The sequence below is a fragment of the Stylophora pistillata genome, chromosome 8 (assembly GCF_964205215.1).
Source record: "Stylophora pistillata chromosome 8, jaStyPist1.2, whole genome shotgun sequence".
Classification (NCBI taxonomy): Eukaryota; Metazoa; Cnidaria; class Anthozoa; order Scleractinia; family Pocilloporidae; genus Stylophora; species Stylophora pistillata.
In genome coordinates, this window is record NC_142526.1 from 11,707,603 (window position 1) to 11,726,512 (window position 18,910).

The window sequence follows — 18,910 nt, forward strand, 5'->3', positions numbered from 1 at the left end:
TCCAACCTTGGATCCATTCATGCCTTAGTATCTTATGTTTTTTGCCGGAAATAAAGAGCAAATTTTGTTGTTGGCCGTTGTTGTTTTCTAACGAAATGAGTGCGAAAAATATTAAATTCACATCTTAATTAAGCAACATACCGCACGGAAATTCCCGTTAATTAAATGTATGTAAACATAACTTTTGGAAAATTCGCGTTAATTTTATGACGCTTAAATTTTGTTCGCGTTATTGACATGCTTCGTTATATTCCTATAATAAGGTAATCAACAAAATGTTCCTCTTTGCGAGGTATGGCGCCAAAGGAGGAAGCAAGCGAGAAAAAGAGGAAATCTTTCCTTTAGCGTGCACCCTTCCACTTTGCACCCACTGCAGCATATAAAGAAAGCATTCATCCACTGATGGTTATAATATGAGTCCTTGGTACAAAAGTGGACGACGGTATCACTTCTGTAGTGACCAGTTTGATAGACTTCGTTTCTCGGTACTTAGTATAGTCTATGGATCGAGTTTTTTCCTCTCGGATTTTTTTTTTTTCCGCTCTCGGATTTATTGCACACGCTCTCGAATATGAGTGGGCCGCATCGTGAAAATACCGCCAGCTAAATTGACCAATCATAGTGCATGTACTAACTGAGCGACAATATGAAGATACGTCAATGGAAAAAATTTACAAAGATTAGATAACCTAGGGTGCAACCGAGTGCAAATATGCACTAGCAAAGAGATATTTTGACATTTTTCTTGCGCGAGTCTTCACTTGCCTGCATGCGCGCAATCCGGATTTCTCGCTAGGTTTTCTGGTCCCCATTTTCATGAATATTAATTAGTCACATTCATTATCCGTCGGAAAGCTATCATACGCCGAACTGAGTTATAAAATTCCAGTCAGAACTGAATTTGTTTCGCATCAAAAGACAATTTTGGGCAAGGGTATTGCCCAAGTGATCTTAAACGCGCCTAACACGCACAGTAGTAAATTGCAGTTAGAAATGGCTTGTGATTGTGGTTCATTCCTACGGGATTCTCGACTAAATGTTACGGTTTACAAATATGTATTCTCGGACTCTCGATTATCCGGACTATTCGGGCCAGTCCCCAGTGGTCCGGATAATCGAGGTTCGACTGTAATATGTTTCTTCCCTTACAGCCTGTTAACGAAAACCTCAAACTGTGACAAAACACTTCCTCTGGTCGACACTTGGGCTCCCGTCATTGGCCATGGCGAGAGCTCAATCACAAACAGCGCATAAGAAATTGTATGCCCAGCTTTTAGGAAGGCTCAGTAGCTGATACTGTTCGGGTTTCGAAGAAAACACTGAAGTTTCATATCTGCTATGTTGAGACAGACATATGTTGGCTAGTCTATTCTTGATATATTTTTATTATATCTTGAAATGTATGGAAAATAAAAATAGAATCAAACAATTTTCAGGAACCATCTGGAGCAAACGCGTTCTGGCCTATTTATGCTTTCATGAACGAATGTTGTCTCAATATTTATTCAGTATGATGATTGTACTGAAAATTTTTCATTCGAGAAATGTCGAACAAGTTTTGGACATAGTGAGCCATTACGAAAGAGTGGAAGCTTTTGCGAAATAATTCCCTCGTGAACTTCACTTTCAAAGCTTCAGTATATGTACTGGAATTTAGGCAGTAGCTAGTACTAGAACAAACACTAGAAGCAGGTTTCCATTTTGATTATTTGTTAACAGATTGGTGAAATATCATGTAAAAAAGGTCATGTCCGTTTTCTTAAAATCAACTCCAAGAAAAAGTGGCAAAATCTAATAAAACGGCAAATTAAATCAGTCTGTGAAAGCTATGGCATTTACAATTCTCAAGGCGCTTACGCCGACAAGTCAAACTCATTCGGTTTTCTCGCAATTGGTTATCGAGGAGCAACAGAAAGAAGCCTCGAAGTTGTTGGCGACAGGCTCCAAGAAAAAAGTGAGTTACCTTGGCTCTATTCCTTGTTCACAGAATCTGGCTCCCAGCTTCTTCGATGCCGATTTGTTTCAAAGATGTTCAACTTGGTAGATGGAATAGCTTGTTCAGATTGCGACGGTAAGGATTTTCTCTAAAAAAATAGAAACATGAAGTTTTAATAGTCGTGATTGAATTGGTAAACGAAACATAAAAGAGAAACAACAATTATGGAATTTTGTGCATGTAAGCTTCGAGAAGCAGTTATTTTTGATAACCCTATGTTTGAGAATGGAATCTGCTTAGAATTTTCCGGACTTTCCGGAATCACAAGCAACCGACCCAAGCAACCCACGTTTGACGATTAATTTGCGTGCCCGAAGCGACTGTTATTAAAATTTTGTGATACCGATCGATGCTCACGATACACTCTCATCACTCATCTAGGTAAACCAAGTTCACGTATCGAGCAAATGGCCAAGATCAGAATCATTCTGATCAGAATAACTGCGAACAGTAAGCGAAACAGATGATTTATCGCTGAAACTACAGAACCCTTCGGCATACTCTAAACATTGCAAAACTGGCAAAGGCTAAGAAAATTCATTAGCACCAACGTAATATTTCAAATTAAGTGACAAACAGACAGCATTCTATGCTCCTTTTGTAGTAGCCACGACCAGCAATTTAATGAAATCTACAGTTGAAGCCATAACTCACTCAGCCATGGAAATGATCTAGGATCCAAGGGTGTGTTTGTTCATATAGTTTGTGGCGCATGTTCTATTAAATCGTCGTTTAAAAATTAAGAATACTTTTCCGAGGGAGTGGTCTGTTGATGTTGGCTAGAAAGTCCTCGCCTTAATATTCAATCGTCGTATCATTTCGAATTTCGTAGGAAGTAATCAGTTTTATTACGATAATATCAAATGCACCGAAAACAGTGAGTTTTCAAGCTCAGGCTTACCTTCAGTCAGATTTAGCAATAGTGGAGTTCCAATAATTTAAACATGATTAAGGCTCAAATTTAAAGGGCAGGTGACCATGAAGAACTACGAATGCCGTGATTCGGCTTTTTTCTTTTGAAACATGGGCCTGACCACCAGTATCTGTCTGAACACCTTTCGTTATAGTTTTCAGTTTCCTGTTTAGTTTAGCGTTCACCGTGGTGATCGCCAAACAGCGCTTCGAAGTGATTAGGCGTACAGCTTAAAATATATTTGTGATTGACGTTAAAAGATAAAACAAGACTGATGCGCTTAAATAATTTGACAGTAGATGACTGTAATTTAAATGCCGTATGAATGTCTAACAAATAAAACCGATTCGTGAACAGTGATTAAAATTTGTCGTCTCTAGATATTCACTCTTCATTTCAAGTATAGTTTTTAAACAAGTAAAATACGAACAACATCCACGTGCTATCTCCTCTCTAAAAAGCAAAAAAAAATAGCGCCGATGAAAAGTATAAACCCTTAAATTGATCCGCACAGGATAAATCTTTAAACATATGTGGCTGCTTTTGTGTTTGAGAAATGATGAACGAAGAGGAAAATCGTCTTCAGAAGAAACTAGTAATACCATATTTTAAGATATCCAAGCGTGTCGATCCATTTTTACAATTTCTTGGGGAATTAATTAGGATGCCTTGAAGCAGTCCACGAGGTTGGTCTACTTCGTTTTCGTATGAAGCTCGTCTGACCACATACATTTTGAAGTAAATAGCGAGGGCAGACTAAAAAAAATATCTAGGTGTTTAAAGCAAAGTACACAGATGTTATTTTTCATTGGATCAGCGCCTTCTATTTTAGTAACTGTTTTCGGAACAGGTGAACATTTGACTTCAGACTTCGTTTGAAATTCAAATTTCAAGGTGATCTTTTTGAAAACTTTTTAGATTTTCAGGCTCGTAGAAGTAACCGATCTACGAGTGATTATTTAATTTTTTGTACTTTTGTTGATTTACTTTTGGACAAGAGATTATATCATCTCTTGTTTATATATGGAGGTTTCCTTCTCGACCTCGCACCCTGACGGCCATGGGCCACGTGTTTTGTGTTAAAAGCACCAGTAGTTTTTTTGTAATGGAAATTAATCCTCAATATTGAACTGCTGTACTTTTTCAACAAAAAACTGACGCTTAATGGATGTGGCGAATGATAAATGGAGACTTAAGGGGCAAATCTTTCAAACAGCTGTCCGCCTATGAGTAGGTACAAATTAAACTAGACGCATAGCTGCGTGAACTCGGGCTTTCAATATGGCACATCTGGAATTATCAATTAACAATTACCATTGTTACTGTCGTCGCGCAATTTCATCGTTGCCGGTCACGAATAACATGGTCTACTTGTATCATAAAAATTCTTTCTCTTTGGCCATCGTAGCTTGATAAGAAATAGCACACAAACTGCAGTTACAAACATGACAGTAAAACGCATGTTGGAAAATAAGATTAGTAAACTTTAGTTGACGTTTCGTATGTTTCGAGCGATAAGCTTTTTTTTTTCTTTCGTTCATTGTTATGTTATGAAGGTGTAGTCTGATCGTCCGGGTGAGTGTAGTCCTGAGGACTGTCGTCGGTGGTAGTGACTGACGTTTCGACAACGTGTGCAGAAGTCATCATCAGAGTCAAGTGTTCACAAAACGCAGTTCCACAACGGCGCATGCGTGAAGTGTATGCGCATGCGTAGAATGAACTCTAAAACGCATGGCAAAGCAATGGCTGCTTTCGTGGACTGATGTACGAGAAATAAATTCGATGGCTATTACGCTCAGTATACACAGAAAGTCACACATCGTTATCAGTAGACCCACACTAAAAATTGTGGAGCGTTTTGGGAACGAGTCGGTCCGCGAACTTTACGAGAGATCAATTAACGAGTAAACCTTCTATCGAGAAATATCAAGCGAAAGCTACTATATCAAACGAGCTATCTCATATTTTAGAATTTAATTTAGAATTTAATTCATTCGCCACGGGAATGGCAGGAGAAAGGAACAGAACTTTCGTCCCAATTGACACCTAACCCTTTTTGTACCCACCCATACAACCCCAGGGGAGGACATCCATCACACAGTAATCTCGTGTGTGGGAAATTAACGTCTCCTACCCCAACCCTGCAGGAGACGGGACCTCCATTTATTCGTCCCTATCCGAGAAGACTAGAATATCTAACCATTTCTTGATATTATAGAAAGGTAGCAAATTCTTCTCTTTTATTTTAAGACCCTGAGTGTTGGTCCGGCCGGGGCTCGAACCCTCGACCTCCCGCACAACAGTCCAGCGCACTATCCATTATCCACTATCCAGTTGTGTTTACATTGTTTACATGTAAACACAACTGTGTATTTAGACGTGATCGAGAACCCAGTAGAATACAAGAAGCTGCTCTGAAACGTCTCAGAAGAAAGGGCAGAAAACTGAAGGAATTTGTTTATGTGCGTATAATAAATGATAATAATAATAATAATAATAATAATAATAATAATAATCTTTAGACAGGGTGCGTTCTCACAAAAAGTGGTTTTCAGAACGACCCTGTAAATTCGTCCAAGCATACCGAATTCCTCTTGGTCACGTCGTTATGTGAAGGTTAGAAGAGTTACAAAGAATGTTTGTAAGCTTAATACGAAGAGGATAAGATTATATAAAGTTACACAACATGAGAAGAAGTATTTGTTGAATTGTTCTGTGAGGGTATATCAAAGGATAATTAAATTGAAGTATAGAGCAGGTCGGTATTTATCAATGTTTTCTTGTAATAGACCCATGTGTCTTTGTAAGAGTCAGACACGTATCAAACTATTGTAAATTTCAACTGCGTTCAGATATAGAGAATAACCCTGGTCCTACTCCAATCTACATTGACTCTAGCAAAACAATAACGGCACCATATAGCCAAGCTAATGAGTTGGTATTTGGACAAAATTCAGGACAACAATGTGTTGGAATGAGTTTATGCTCTTTGATTTACAATAACAAACAATACATGATGCACGATCCTCGCAGTAGATAGCGCTATTTAAGCAATAGCGAAAATCAGACCTGAAAAAAATCAGGCTTGTACGGGATTCGAACCACTGACCTCTGCGATACTAGTGCAGCGCTCTACCAATTGAGCTAACAAGCCAACTGGGAGCAGGCTAGTATCGCAGAGGTCAGTGGTTCGAATCCCGTACAGGCCCGATTTTTTCCAGGTCTGATTTTCGCTATTGCTTAAATTTAATTTTTTAATTTTTTAATTTATTACAATTTAATGACACATATAACTTACTTACTTACTTACTTACTACATTAATAGATAATAATACAAAAGAGTAAAAAGAAAGGTGCCATAAGGATGGTCCGCAAAAGAGATAAATCCCCATGCACGGCAGACCACCTTTAACAAAAAAACAAATCCAAACTAAAATCAATCAGATCTTGCAGTCAAATAATCCCTTACACCCCTTTTAAAACAAGAAACACTTGGAGCCTGACGGACCGATAGTGGCAGCCCATTCCACATGTGGACAATCCTATTAAAATAGCAAAACCTAAAAGTATCAGTCCTCGCGTAGTTCTTTTTTAATTTAAGTTCGTCCTTACCCCTCAACGAGTATCTTTCCGAATGTGAATAAAATTGGATATAAGAGGATATATCTATATTAATATACCCATTAAGAACTCTATAAAAAAATAGTACATCAAAAAAGAAGCGTCTGTCTTCTAGAGATAACAGGTTCAGTTTTTCTTTACGAGTGTTGTAATCATCATCAGTTTTTAGAATAAACTTGGTGGCTCTTCGCTGAATCCTTTCCAATTTGTTAATGTTTCTAGCCGTGAAGGGTGACCAGACAATAGTACAGTACTCAAATAGCGCTATCTACTGCGAGGATCGTGCATCATATGTATCTAATACCGTAGTACAAAATATATGAACTTGATATATTTCATTGTATCTCATTTATCACTTTCACGGGTTTATTACGAATCAACTTAACGGCCTGCTCCCAGTTGGCTTGTTAGCTCAATTGGTAGGGCGCTGCACTAGTATCGCAGAGGTCAGTGGTTCGAATCCCGTACAGGCCTGATTTTTTTCAGGTCTGATTTTCGCTATTGCTTAAATAGCGCTATCTACTGCGAGGATCGTGCATCATATGTATCTAATACCGCAGTACAAAATATATGAACTTCATATATTTCATTGTATCTCAATAACAAACAAGGAATCAATTCTGCTAATGATCTGGTGTCAATAATCAATATTGGAAATCAGTTGTATTCAAGTTTGTCTCAGTTAGCCAGACAATCATTATAAATGCAGACAGAATTACCCACACTTTTGAATGCGTTCGAGACTGACTATGAACTTCAATACAGTGAAAGTTACTCTGGCACTATTCATCAAGAAGCTACAATAGAAGCATATCAGTACTGTACCTCCTTAGATACAGCCTTTTTCACTTATAGCCAAAACTTTCAACAATTTTGTCTTGACAATAGGATGTACTGCAGTTGCTATCTATTGTAAAGGCAATGTGGGCTTGAAAATATTCGATTCTCATGCAAGAGATATTTATGGTAGAAGCCATTCTCAAGGTACATGTGTGCTGCATGAAGTATCATCACTGAATAGCTTGGTACATTATTTTCAGAGTATACATAACTATATATATTTGAGTTGAAAGGGGTTAAAATTGATAAAGTTCAAAATAGTGCCCATTTTCAGTCATGCCTGTGAAGCCAGAAAGTTCAATGTGAATTGTGCTGTGGCTGTCTATTCACTCTGCTACTCTGTAAAAAAATCATGTAGTTATTGGAATTCAAACACCTTATCTAATGTTATACAGTATGGCAAAAGATTATGGAAATTCATCTTTGAACAAGTATTTTCTGTCAGATGATTTGCCAAAAACTGATGTTTGTGGAACTGAAGCAAGTTTAGATCTTAAAAGTGATTACAGTGAAGGAATATTGTCTGATTCAGTTGACAGCAAATGAATTCTCAATATCTTGTAAGAAGTAATAGCTGAATGCACAAGGTTTTTGATGTGGTTTCCAGATTTTTGTACGACATTTATTTTGAAACCCACAAAAAGGTCAAAATATATGTATTCCCTCTTGGTATGTAATGAAAGTCAAATGCCTTTAATTGAACATACTAAAACTGTAAATAGCACTGCTTCTCCTGCTGTGGCCATCAGCAGTATTAAATATTCAGAGAGTTTTCTATTAAAAACAATATGAACTATTGAACAGTAATATTGCCTCAATCTACTGATTTCTGACAACTCTCTTTGGGTGAACATTTGGCAACAAACTTTGACTTAGTACCAATAATAGATAAAAAATTCCCTTCTCCTTGCAGTTAAAGACAAGTACATTACCTACTCAGGGTTTGTAAAAGCCTTGAAAGTCCTTGAATATGCTTGAATTTAAAAATTAAAAACTCAAGGCCTTGAAAGTACTTAAATTTGAGGACTAAGGCTTGATTGTTGCTATGCTTTTTCTTTAGCAGTTTTCAAGTTGAAACTTACAGTACTTTCATGGAAAACCTGAGAAATAATGTTAAATGATTTTTAAATTGCTTATGGAAACCTTTCCAAAAGTGGTCCTTCAATTTTCTAAAACTTGGCCTTTAAAGTCATTGAAAAGTCCTTGAATTTTAACCTTTGGCATCTACAGGAACTTACTCCTATATGGTAATATATTATTTTGATTGTTGTCTAGTACCATAACAACATTCATTACACTCCAGCAGACAAAAATAAACACAAGTAATCTTATTCGTGACCGGCAATGATGAAATTGCGTGACGACTGTAGTGTATGCCGGGATATATAAAACACTATTATAGGATAGGAACGAGAAGAAGAGAGTACGGAGTCGGAGAGTTAAGGACCGCGGTGTAATCCAGTTTAATCCGTTGTTTAGATACGCATATTAAACTCTACAATTGGCGAAGAGGATAAACAGGAAATTTTCAGACATATGCAGAGCAAATATGGCCGTGAACATTGAATTTGGAAACATACAACCTTTCGATTGCACAGGCCATCCGACAAGCGAAGGACCTCGTTGGAGACGATGGAAACGTTCTTTTGAGTTTTTTCTCGAGGCAAAGGGTATCACAAAAGACGCACAAAAACAAGCCTTACTTTTGCATTGCGCTGAACAGGATGTTCAGGACATTTTTGTTACGCTGAGTGACTCTGGACTAGCCCCAGAAGAGGAAACGCAGTATGCGAAAGCTATGAGACTACTGGACGCACATTTTTTGCCACAAGTTAACATCCCATTTGAACGTCGTCAGTTCCGTCAAGCAAAACAGGAAGAGTCCGAGACAACAGACCAGTTTGTGACCAGATTGTTCCAGCTTAGCGAGAATTGCGACCTCGGAACATCCAAGGAAGAACAAATACGCGATCAGTTAATTGATAAATGTCGGTCCCATGATCTTCGCAAGAAAATACTCGCTGTCAGTGGTAAGCTCACACTTCAGAAGGCTAGAGATGTTGCTAGATCTATGGAAGCTGCCGAAAGTCAGGCACGGTCGATTGAAAGCGATTCACGGGGCGGAAATGTAAATTCCTTAGAGCGGGGACATTTTGATCCACCTAAACGTGGAGGAGGACGTTATCGGTGTGGACTCGAAGGACATTTTGCAAAGGATCTGGAGTGCAAGGCAAGACTGGCTACTTGTATGAAATGTAAAAGAGTGGGGCATTTTGCCAAAGTTTGCAAAACGAAGGAAGACGATGCTAATAGACCCAGGAAAGGAAATATACGCCAAGTCACCAAAGATGATGATTTCGCCTTCACCTTACAGTCTAATGGAAGAGATATTCCCACCGTAGACATTGAGCTAGGAGGTGTTCGACTGGAAGGAGTTCTAGTCGACTCTGGCTCCACTTGCAATGTTATTGACAGAGCGACATGGGAGACGCTTAAGGAGAAGAAAGTGAAACGTGTTTCAAGAAAATCCAACAGAAAGCTGTACTCTTATGGATCCAATGAGCCACTTACTACTACTGGTGAGTTTGAAACTGAACTTTGTTATAAGGATAAACGTTGCCAGGTGTGTTTTATTGTTGTGGAGGAGAAAGCAAGGGCAATACTTAGCAGGGAGACCTCAGAGGAGCTGGCAGTACTGAAACTTGAAATTAATGCCAAGGAAGAAGAAAACCTACTTAGGAATTTTCCTGAGTGTTTTGAGAGAGTAGGAAAACTTAAGGGTTTCCAAACAAAGCTCCACGTTGACACTTCAGTTAAACCTGTTGCACAGAAGTTGAGACCCTCACCTTATGGGCTAAGGGACAAAATAGAACAGAAACTCAAGGAACTAGTGAACTGTGATATTATCAAACCAGTTGAAGGCCCCACTCCATGGGTAAGCCCGGTCGTGGTGGTTCCCAAACCCTCGGGGGACATCAGACTCTGCGCATACATGAGAAAAGCCAATGAGGCTATCGTAAGGGAACGTCATCCCATTCCCACAGTTGATGACATACTCTATCAACTGAATGGAAGCAAGGTGTTCAGCAAATTAGACCTCAAATGGGGATTTCATCAGATTGAATTGGAACAACAGTCGAGAGTTATTACCACATTCATTACTCACAAGGGGTTGTATAGGTGTAAATGCTTGATGTTCGGAATCAGTTCTGCCCCGGAGCTTCATCAACACACCATTCAACAAGTGCTGGCTGGATGTGAGGGTGCCTACAATATCCACGATGATATCATTATCCATGGCCGTACGGTTGAAGAACATGACAACAGGTTGCAAAAGACCATCGAGTGTATTAGTGACAAAGGACTGACCCTCAATCCGGAAAAGTGTGTATTTAGAATGCCACAACTCACCTTCATGGGATATCTGCTATCAAGGAAAGGTATCGGCCCAACAGAGTCACGTGTCGACGCAGTAGTCCGGGCTAAGGAACCCACAAACGCAGAAGAAGTGCGGAGTTTCTTCGGATTAGTGAATTTTAGCGCCCGGTTCATTCCTAATTTAGCAAGCATCTCAGAGCCACTCAGAGAATTGACTAGGAAGGATGTACCATTCAAATGGGGCACAGAACAAGGAGCGGCATTTGAAATCCTGAAGAGTAACCTGGGACGGGTAGAAACATTGCCATATTTCGACAGAAATGCAGAAGCAATCAAGCTAATTACAGACGCAAGCCCGGTAGGCCTTGGGGCAGTGCTTACACAGGTCCAGGAGGGACAAGAGCGTGTAATCACATATCCTAGTCGTGCCTTAACAGGAGTTGAACGCAGATACTCACAAACAGAAAGAGAGGCATTGGGACTGGTGTGGGGATGCGAGAGGTTTCACATGTACCTGTATGGGATGGAGTTCATATTGCTGACAGACCACAAGCCCCTAGAAACTATATACTCGACTAGTTACCGCAATTCGGCTCGGATAGAGCGTTGGGTACTTCGCCTTCAGCCATACCGGTTTCGGGTACAGTACGTACCAGGTAAACAGAACATTGCTGACTCTCTTTCGCGACTTTTTTTAATAAGGAAGAGTTGAGTGGTCATGATGATGCTGAGGGATCTATTCACTTTGTGGCAGAAACATCAGCACCAGTAGCAATTCTCATCAAAGAAATTGAGAGAGAATAAGCTACCGACCCAGAAATTTCACAACTACAAGAGTGCATCTCAACAGGAGACTGGGACAAAGCCCCGCCACAGTGTAAACAGGTCAGAAATGAACTCTTTTCCCTTGGAAAGTTAGTATTAAGGGGAACGAGGTTGCTAATTCCACGAAGACTACGTGAAAGAGTACTAGACTTAGCACATGAGGGCCATCAGGGGCTGGTAAAAACCAAACAGAGACTTCGTACAAAGGTTTGGTGGGCTGGAATTGATAAACAAGTGGAAAACCGGTGTAAGACCTGCCATGGCTGCAAACTTGTTGGACTGCCTACACCACCAGAGCCCTTACGGCATACAGAGTTTCCAAGTCAACTCTGGATTGACCTAGCCGCAGACTTAATGGGACCCCTACCGTCGGGGGAATATGTGCTGGTCGTGGTTGATTATTACAGCCGATATTTCGAAGTGGACATTCTGACGTCCGTGACATCCGCTAAAGTCATTGAGAGCTTGGATAAGATTTTCTGTACCCATAGGTTACCACAGTCGTTGAAAACTGACAACGGTTCACAGTTTGTGTCCGATGAATTTGAACGTTTCCTGGAAACAAATGATATAGAGCACCGCACCTCGACCCCCTCATGGCCTCAGGCAAATGGGGAGGTTGAAAGACAGAACAGAAGCTTGCTTAAAGCCCTTAAGATTGCTAAAGCTGAAAAAAAGACCATCTGGACCGAGATGCGAAAGTTCTTAACAGCCTATAGAACTACACCTCACACCAGTACAGGCGTCACACCGGCCAAACTCCTATTCAACAGGAAAATCAGATCAAAGATTCCTGAACTGGGAAACTCGAGGTACTCTGACAGTGAGGCGAGAGACAAGGATGCAGAGATGAAGCAGGAGAGAACCGACTATGCTGATAGTAAAAGGAGAGCTCAAGAGAGCGAACTAGAACCTGGTGATTTAGTACTCTTAAAACAAAAGAAAGAGAACAAACTCTCGACTGCTTATGGCCCACTTCCATATACCATCAGCAAGAAGCACGGTCACGAGGTCATATATCGTCACCCGAAGGAGTTAACATGAGGAGAAACGTGGCCGATGTTAAGAAATACTTGAGAGAGGATACAACCGCAGATGAACAAGTTGCTGAAGATGACTCTTCCGAGGAAGATGACACTGGAAGGAGAACAGAACCCCAAGGGAGACCAGTGAGGGAAAGGAGGCCACCGGAGTACTTAAAAGATTACGGAGTGTATGAACTCTGTTCGGTGAAAGAGTGAGACTGTTGAGCATTTATTGAACATTTTAATTAGTTCACCGAACACTTTAATCCGGCTCGTGTTGGAGACGTTTTGACCCGTTCATGTTGTTTCGTTATGTTAAGTCTTCTCCTTAGGAGAAGAGGGGTTGTAGTGCATGCCGGGATATATAAAAGACTATTATAGGATAGGAACGAGAAGAAGAAAGTACGGAGTCGGAGAGTTAAGGACCGCGGTGTAATCCGGTTTAATCCGTAGTTTAGATACGCATATTAAACTCTACAACGACAGTAACGATGGCAATATGGCAGTCTCCTAAAGAGAACTCCAGATGTGCGATATTGAAAGTCCGAGTTCACGCAGTTATGCGTCTAGTTCCTATAATTCGACGGTCGAGGTGTTGTGTTCTTCATCAAGCAAGGCTCAGTCGTGTAACAAGTAATTACAAATTAGAAATTTATCTCAAAGGAGCTCAATGACCATGCGTTACTTTAAGTAAAAGATGTTAAAATCCAGGTGGGCTATTGAAAATATTTATACAATGCTCAGAACTAAACAAGCAATTAATATTGCTGGTGTATGCGCCGGATTTCCACCGAAACGAGTTTGCAGTCATACATTCAATGCACCAAAAATGATAAATACGCAATATTTTTGGAATTTGACCATACAGACAGTCTGATAATGCAAACATCTGTCATAGGAAACCACTCGGTACGTCAAGTCCGTTTTGTGTCATTCGAGGTCAGTTGATTCAGTTATTGTCGTTTGTTTGACAATCCATCAACTACATTCCTGGAACGGCAGGATGTTTATTCACCAAAACACCGCACTGTTATAAGGCATCACCGACATTATTCGGTGATTGTGTCATTTTTCAAGAACAAAATAACGATGAACACTGGAATTTCGACACGTTTCTTGCGGGAGGATTGTTGAACCAAAGACGCTACGATTGGGTAGATTGAGCGCTAAAGTGGGATGCAGAGGTATTTCACCAAAACGTCGACTTCTACTCGTTTTGGCGGTGCATTTCAAAACGAACCAGGTGGCAATTCTCTCCCCGCCCAAATGCAAAGTTCGAAGGAGATGAAGGAGATAAAATTTGATGCCAAGAATCATAGACACTTTCCCAAGGGCTTTCTGTTTACGACAGCCATACTAGCACGAAACCGATAAATTTTTTTCAAGGTTCACGATGATACGTAAACTATCCTAAAAATTTACGACAGGTTCAAGTGGAAAGGTTTGGAGAATTTCAAATAAATTACAAGCGTCTCGAAAAAAACAGTCCGCGAAAACACAGACCGCTTGCTTTTTAATGTGTTCGTACTCTTAATGGCGACCTCGTGGTTTTGATCATTCATCCATAACTTCTACTGACAAAGCGCGTGTATCATGGTTTCCAATTACTTGTGCAGTTCTTATATCAACGAAATGTAACTGATGAAACAATTCATTTCAAATTTTAAGTACTCACCCCAACAAAAATCCAGTTTAGCGGTAGCTGAGAACCTATTCACCCTTCATAAGAGATAGATTAAAAAGTAGATCGGTTGCGATTATAAGTGTGTTGAATATTCTATCTGGAGTCAATTCCCAACAGGCCGGAAAATCAAAAATCCCACACGGTCAGCTGGTCTGCCTATTTTTATCTGTTATCTCACTGTCACTGACAATGAAATTAGTCTCAGTTTCACGACGCATTCCAAGATCTCGTTTGATAACAACGGGAAGAGAGATAAATCTTGTAATTACACACTGGGTACACGTTTTTCGAGCTGTGCGGTCTGCGGTCTGCGTTTTTGAGGTCTGTGTTAACGAGACACCTGAGTTGCTTGCTTTGTACGATTGTACCAAAAATGATTTCATATAGTAGAAGTACTTTAACGTGAAAACAGATATTCCGAGATCTCGTCTGATAACATCAATGACAAAAGAAAGATAGATAAATCTGGTAATTACACACTGTATACACAAAGGAAAACTGATTGCGCACACGTCGACTGACTCAAAAGGCACACACATAACCTCTGCAAGACTGGTACGGCTCGACAGTGGAGGGTCGTAACTGCGATATCTTCAATAAGAATTCAACTCCAATGTTTACATAGCAGTTTCGCTTACGCATTCCGTGATCTCAGTAGTAGGCATGTTGCCGATTCTGGCACACTTTTGTCACATTAACGAGAATCTAAGTTAAATTAGTTATTTTTAGTACTTTTCAAGGCCTAACTCAACGACATTCACGTCAAATTATTGTGCATATACAATAATTTGGTACTTTCCGGCGGCTCGGCCCAACGCATTCACGTCAAATTATTGTGCATATAGTATAATTTTGACACTTTGGGAAAAAAGTCATACTTTATTTAAACACTTTAGCAACTTTATAAAACCAAAACCGATATGTATTATACAATTGCTCAACTGCGAAAGCTTGCGCAAGACGCAAATATGAAGAGCATATATGAATTGAACAAGAATGACCTGTTTAAAAAGATGCGAGAGAAAAACCTTGTCAGAGGAGATATTAAAAGTTACACAATATATGAGCTAAAAGTGATTGCAAAAGATAATAAAATATCAGTCAAAAAACTAAAAGAGGAACTCTACAACGATCTCAGAAAGCGAGGTCTTGTTGAAGATGAACCAATGGCTTCACCAACAATGTTATACAAATACAGCATTGAAGATTGTATACTTACAAAGGATCAACTCATGTCAATTGCAATGAGTTATAATAACCCACCGATTGTTGGATTGTATAAGATGACAAAGAAAGATTTATATGATTTGCTAAAAAAGCGTGGTTGGGATGTTGAATCTGCCAAAGATCATTTATTTATTTTAAATAAGTAAAAATAAGTAGGATAAGTGCCGGTTCGAGGACAGTTTCATGATTCACGTCATATTATCGTGATTATACATTAATTTGCACTTTTCTCCCCCATTTTTCATTAATTTGACACTTTTTGGCGGCTCGGTCCAACGCATTCACGTCAAATTATTGTGCATATGGTATAATTTTGACGGCGTGTTGTGTGACGGCTTTTTGTGGTGTCTAGGTTTTATGCAAATTTCTAAATCCCCCTCTCCAGCAGGAGAAACTATTCCCATAATATTTCTAAATCCCCCTCTCCAGCAGGAGAAACTATTCCCATAATATTTCTAAATCCCCCTCTCCAGCAGGAGAAACTATTCCCATAATATTTCTAAATCCCCCTCTCCAGCAGGAGAAACTATTCCCATAATATTTCTAAATCCCCCTCTCCAGCAGGAGAAACTATTCCCATAATATTTCTAAATCCCCCTCTCCAGCAGGAGAAACTATTCCCATAATATTTCTAAATCCCCCTCTCCAGCAGGAGAAACTATTCCCATAATATTTCTAAATCCCCCTCTCCAGCAGGAGAAACTATTCCCATAATATTTCTAAATCCCCCTCTCCAGCAGGAGAAACTATTCCCATAATATTTCTAAATCCCCCTCTCCAGCAGGAGAAACTATTCCCATAATATTTCTAAATCCCCCTCTCCAGCAGGAGAAACTATTCCCATAATATTTCTAAATCCCCCTCTCCAGCAGGAGAAACTATTCCCATAATATTTCTAAATCCCCCTCTCCAGCAGGAGAAACTATTCCCATAATATTTCTAAATCTCCCTCTCCAGCAGGAGAAACTATTCCCATAATATTTCTAAACCCCCCTCTCCAGCAGGAGAAACTATTCCCACATGAAACGTGCTCTGCATACAAATGAATCACGAGGTGTTGACCATGTGATTCACTTGAAATCATGTGAAACGCAAACAGATGACCTTCACGCATGCAAAACATGTGAACACTTCGTGTTTTCTCATTAAAAAAATTATCTTGACCACTAACAAAAACATGGATATTGCCAACTTTTCGAAAGATATGGCTCTCAAACTCGAAAACGATCGCACGCGAAGAAAAATCTATCAGACTGTACAAGACTACAAAGATGTACAGCAAAGTTTCGCTATCCAACGCGAGAAGGAATTCAAACCGATCACACAGGAATTGTCCAAGGTCAAACAAACAATAGACGACAAACAAAACCAGCTCATTGCAAAATTAGATGAGAATCAACAGGCTCTTACTCAAGATCTTTCGTTTCTCAAAGAGCTAGACACATTCGAAAGCCCACCACAAAGCCCAACAGCTCTTGAACCACCACCTAAACCGAAAATGAAAGTCCCAGACCCAGACAAAGATTTCACCCAAGACGAACTCGGCGAACTTGAACTTATTAAAAAATTCGGTTATGAAACACCTAAAACCGCATTCAAACAGATACTTGAGGAGCAATTCGATTACGATGGACACATGTTTGATTTGCATGATAGAATCACCCACGCGAACAAAGTCAAGGCCGGTATGTCGAATGCTAAAGAGGTAAATAAAGACGAAATCAAAAAACTCGAGAGACAAGTCAAGACGCTGAAAAAATATAGAGATCGTCTTACTTTATTCATGGATGGTGATGAAATACTTGTCACGCAAGGTCAAGGTCTCAAGGGTCGCAAAAAGCGTAAATATACACAACCAAAACGAAATGCCTACAAAGTTAATGGGTACGGACAATTTGGTGGCCTCCTCATTAACATTCCTCGCCTATTTAACGAAATGGTGGTTGAAGCGAGTGATCTTTCAACCGGTCAACCGGTTTATGAAAAACAAGGTGACAAATCTCTCATTAATCTCTTAACAAAGAGACACAACCCCAAAACAAATTATTCACAAAAATCAATCGAAATGTTCAAACATCTCTCAAAACTCGCCGGCCTTCCCTTACACAAGTCTTCTGGCAAAGCGAAAATGGCTGGAGGACTCATATTTACCGATATCAAAGAAGTCATAGAAAAATTAAAGATGTTGACAGCCTCTAGAGAAGCGGGTAACACATCTATTGACCTTCGTAACGCAATAATCGAGATTATCGATTACCTCCGGAAGAAAAACCAAATTTCGAAAAAACAATATGATGCATACATACAAAAATATCTGAGCTAATGGAATCTAAGCTTGACCAAATAATTGCAGTCAACATGGAAATTGCCTCAAATCATAAACCACCAACTCCCATCGGTATTAGCTCTCTGAGTTGTTCGAGAGGTGTGAGCCACAATTTTACTACTACCTTCAACCCTGTGATGAAGTTAGACCCAAACACTAAATACTATGTTGCTCTTGACGAATTGGCGATGTCGTACGCGTGGTACAACGTTAGCAACACCTACAACAACAACAAACTCAAATATAGTCACGATTCTGGTAACACGTGGCATGAAATCGAATTCCCTAATGGGAGTTTCTCTTATTCAGAACTAAACGCTTATATTAAGCGAGAGCTTGAATCTTCGAAGCATTCTAAAACCGGCATCGAGCTCAAATTTGTACCGGCCCTTTTCAAATGTCTGATCGGTCTCGATGATGGTTATCAAGTCGACCTGCGAACAGGTGACTTTGGAGATCTTATCGGTTTTACAAAGAAAATCGTGACAGCGACCAGTTATGGTGACAAGCTGCCAGATATCACTCGCTCGGTGGATGATATTTATATCCGTACAAATATTATCTCCGATTCGGTTTTTGGTGGGAAAGGATCGGACGTTCTCTTTCGATTTTCGGTTGATAATTTACCCCTCAGTTTCCCCTTGCATCTCGAACCGATGGAAAAGAAATATAACAAAATAAACACGAGCACTATCAGAGACTTGCGGATATACATAACCGATTCCCTTGGGAGGCCATTAGACCTCAACGGCACAGCCGTCTCACTAACACTTTTGCTAAAGTAAACGTTTTCAAAAACATAATTATTTATATCTTACCCTGATATAAATAAAAACAAGACTTTGTCATGGGTCGAAAACATATAAAACTGGGTGTTGATGGCAAACCCATATTACAAAATATTGACGACACTTACCAAGCGCAAGAAGGTGAAGGAATTTTTGACGTTGTCAAAAATGTAGCCTCAAAAGTAGCTGCCAAGGTTACGGGTAAAGCTGCGAAAGAGCTTGCAACGAAAGCGGCGACAAAAGCGATTGAGAAGGGTGCTGAGCAAATCGGTGATAAGATGGGGCAA

General features: G+C 39.8%; 2 protein-coding genes across 4 annotated transcripts in view; one reads left to right on the forward strand and one right to left on the reverse strand.

Moving 5' to 3' along the window:
* LOC111328746 (uncharacterized) overlaps positions 1 to 18,910 on the reverse strand; it is a 40,485-nt gene extending 21,575 nt beyond the window's left edge. For 2 of the 3 annotated variants that reach the window (XR_015991174.1, XM_088731707.1), the window contains exons 1-2: positions 14,274 to 15,062; positions 1,964 to 2,084 (exon numbers count right to left, since the gene is read on the reverse strand). The gene's annotated coding sequence lies outside the window, so the exon portion shown is untranslated. Of the gene's footprint in view, positions 1 to 1,963; positions 2,085 to 14,273; positions 15,063 to 18,751 lie in introns of those variants that run through there. The other variant, XM_088731708.1, reaches the window with a different exon arrangement.
* On the forward strand, positions 8,920 to 12,617 carry LOC111340277 (uncharacterized protein K02A2.6). The gene is made up of 2 exons (XM_088731420.1): positions 8,920 to 11,404; positions 11,599 to 12,617. The coding sequence occupies exons 1-2, from the start codon at positions 8,920 to 8,922 to the stop codon at positions 12,615 to 12,617; spliced, it is 3,504 nt and encodes a 1,167-aa protein (XP_088587546.1).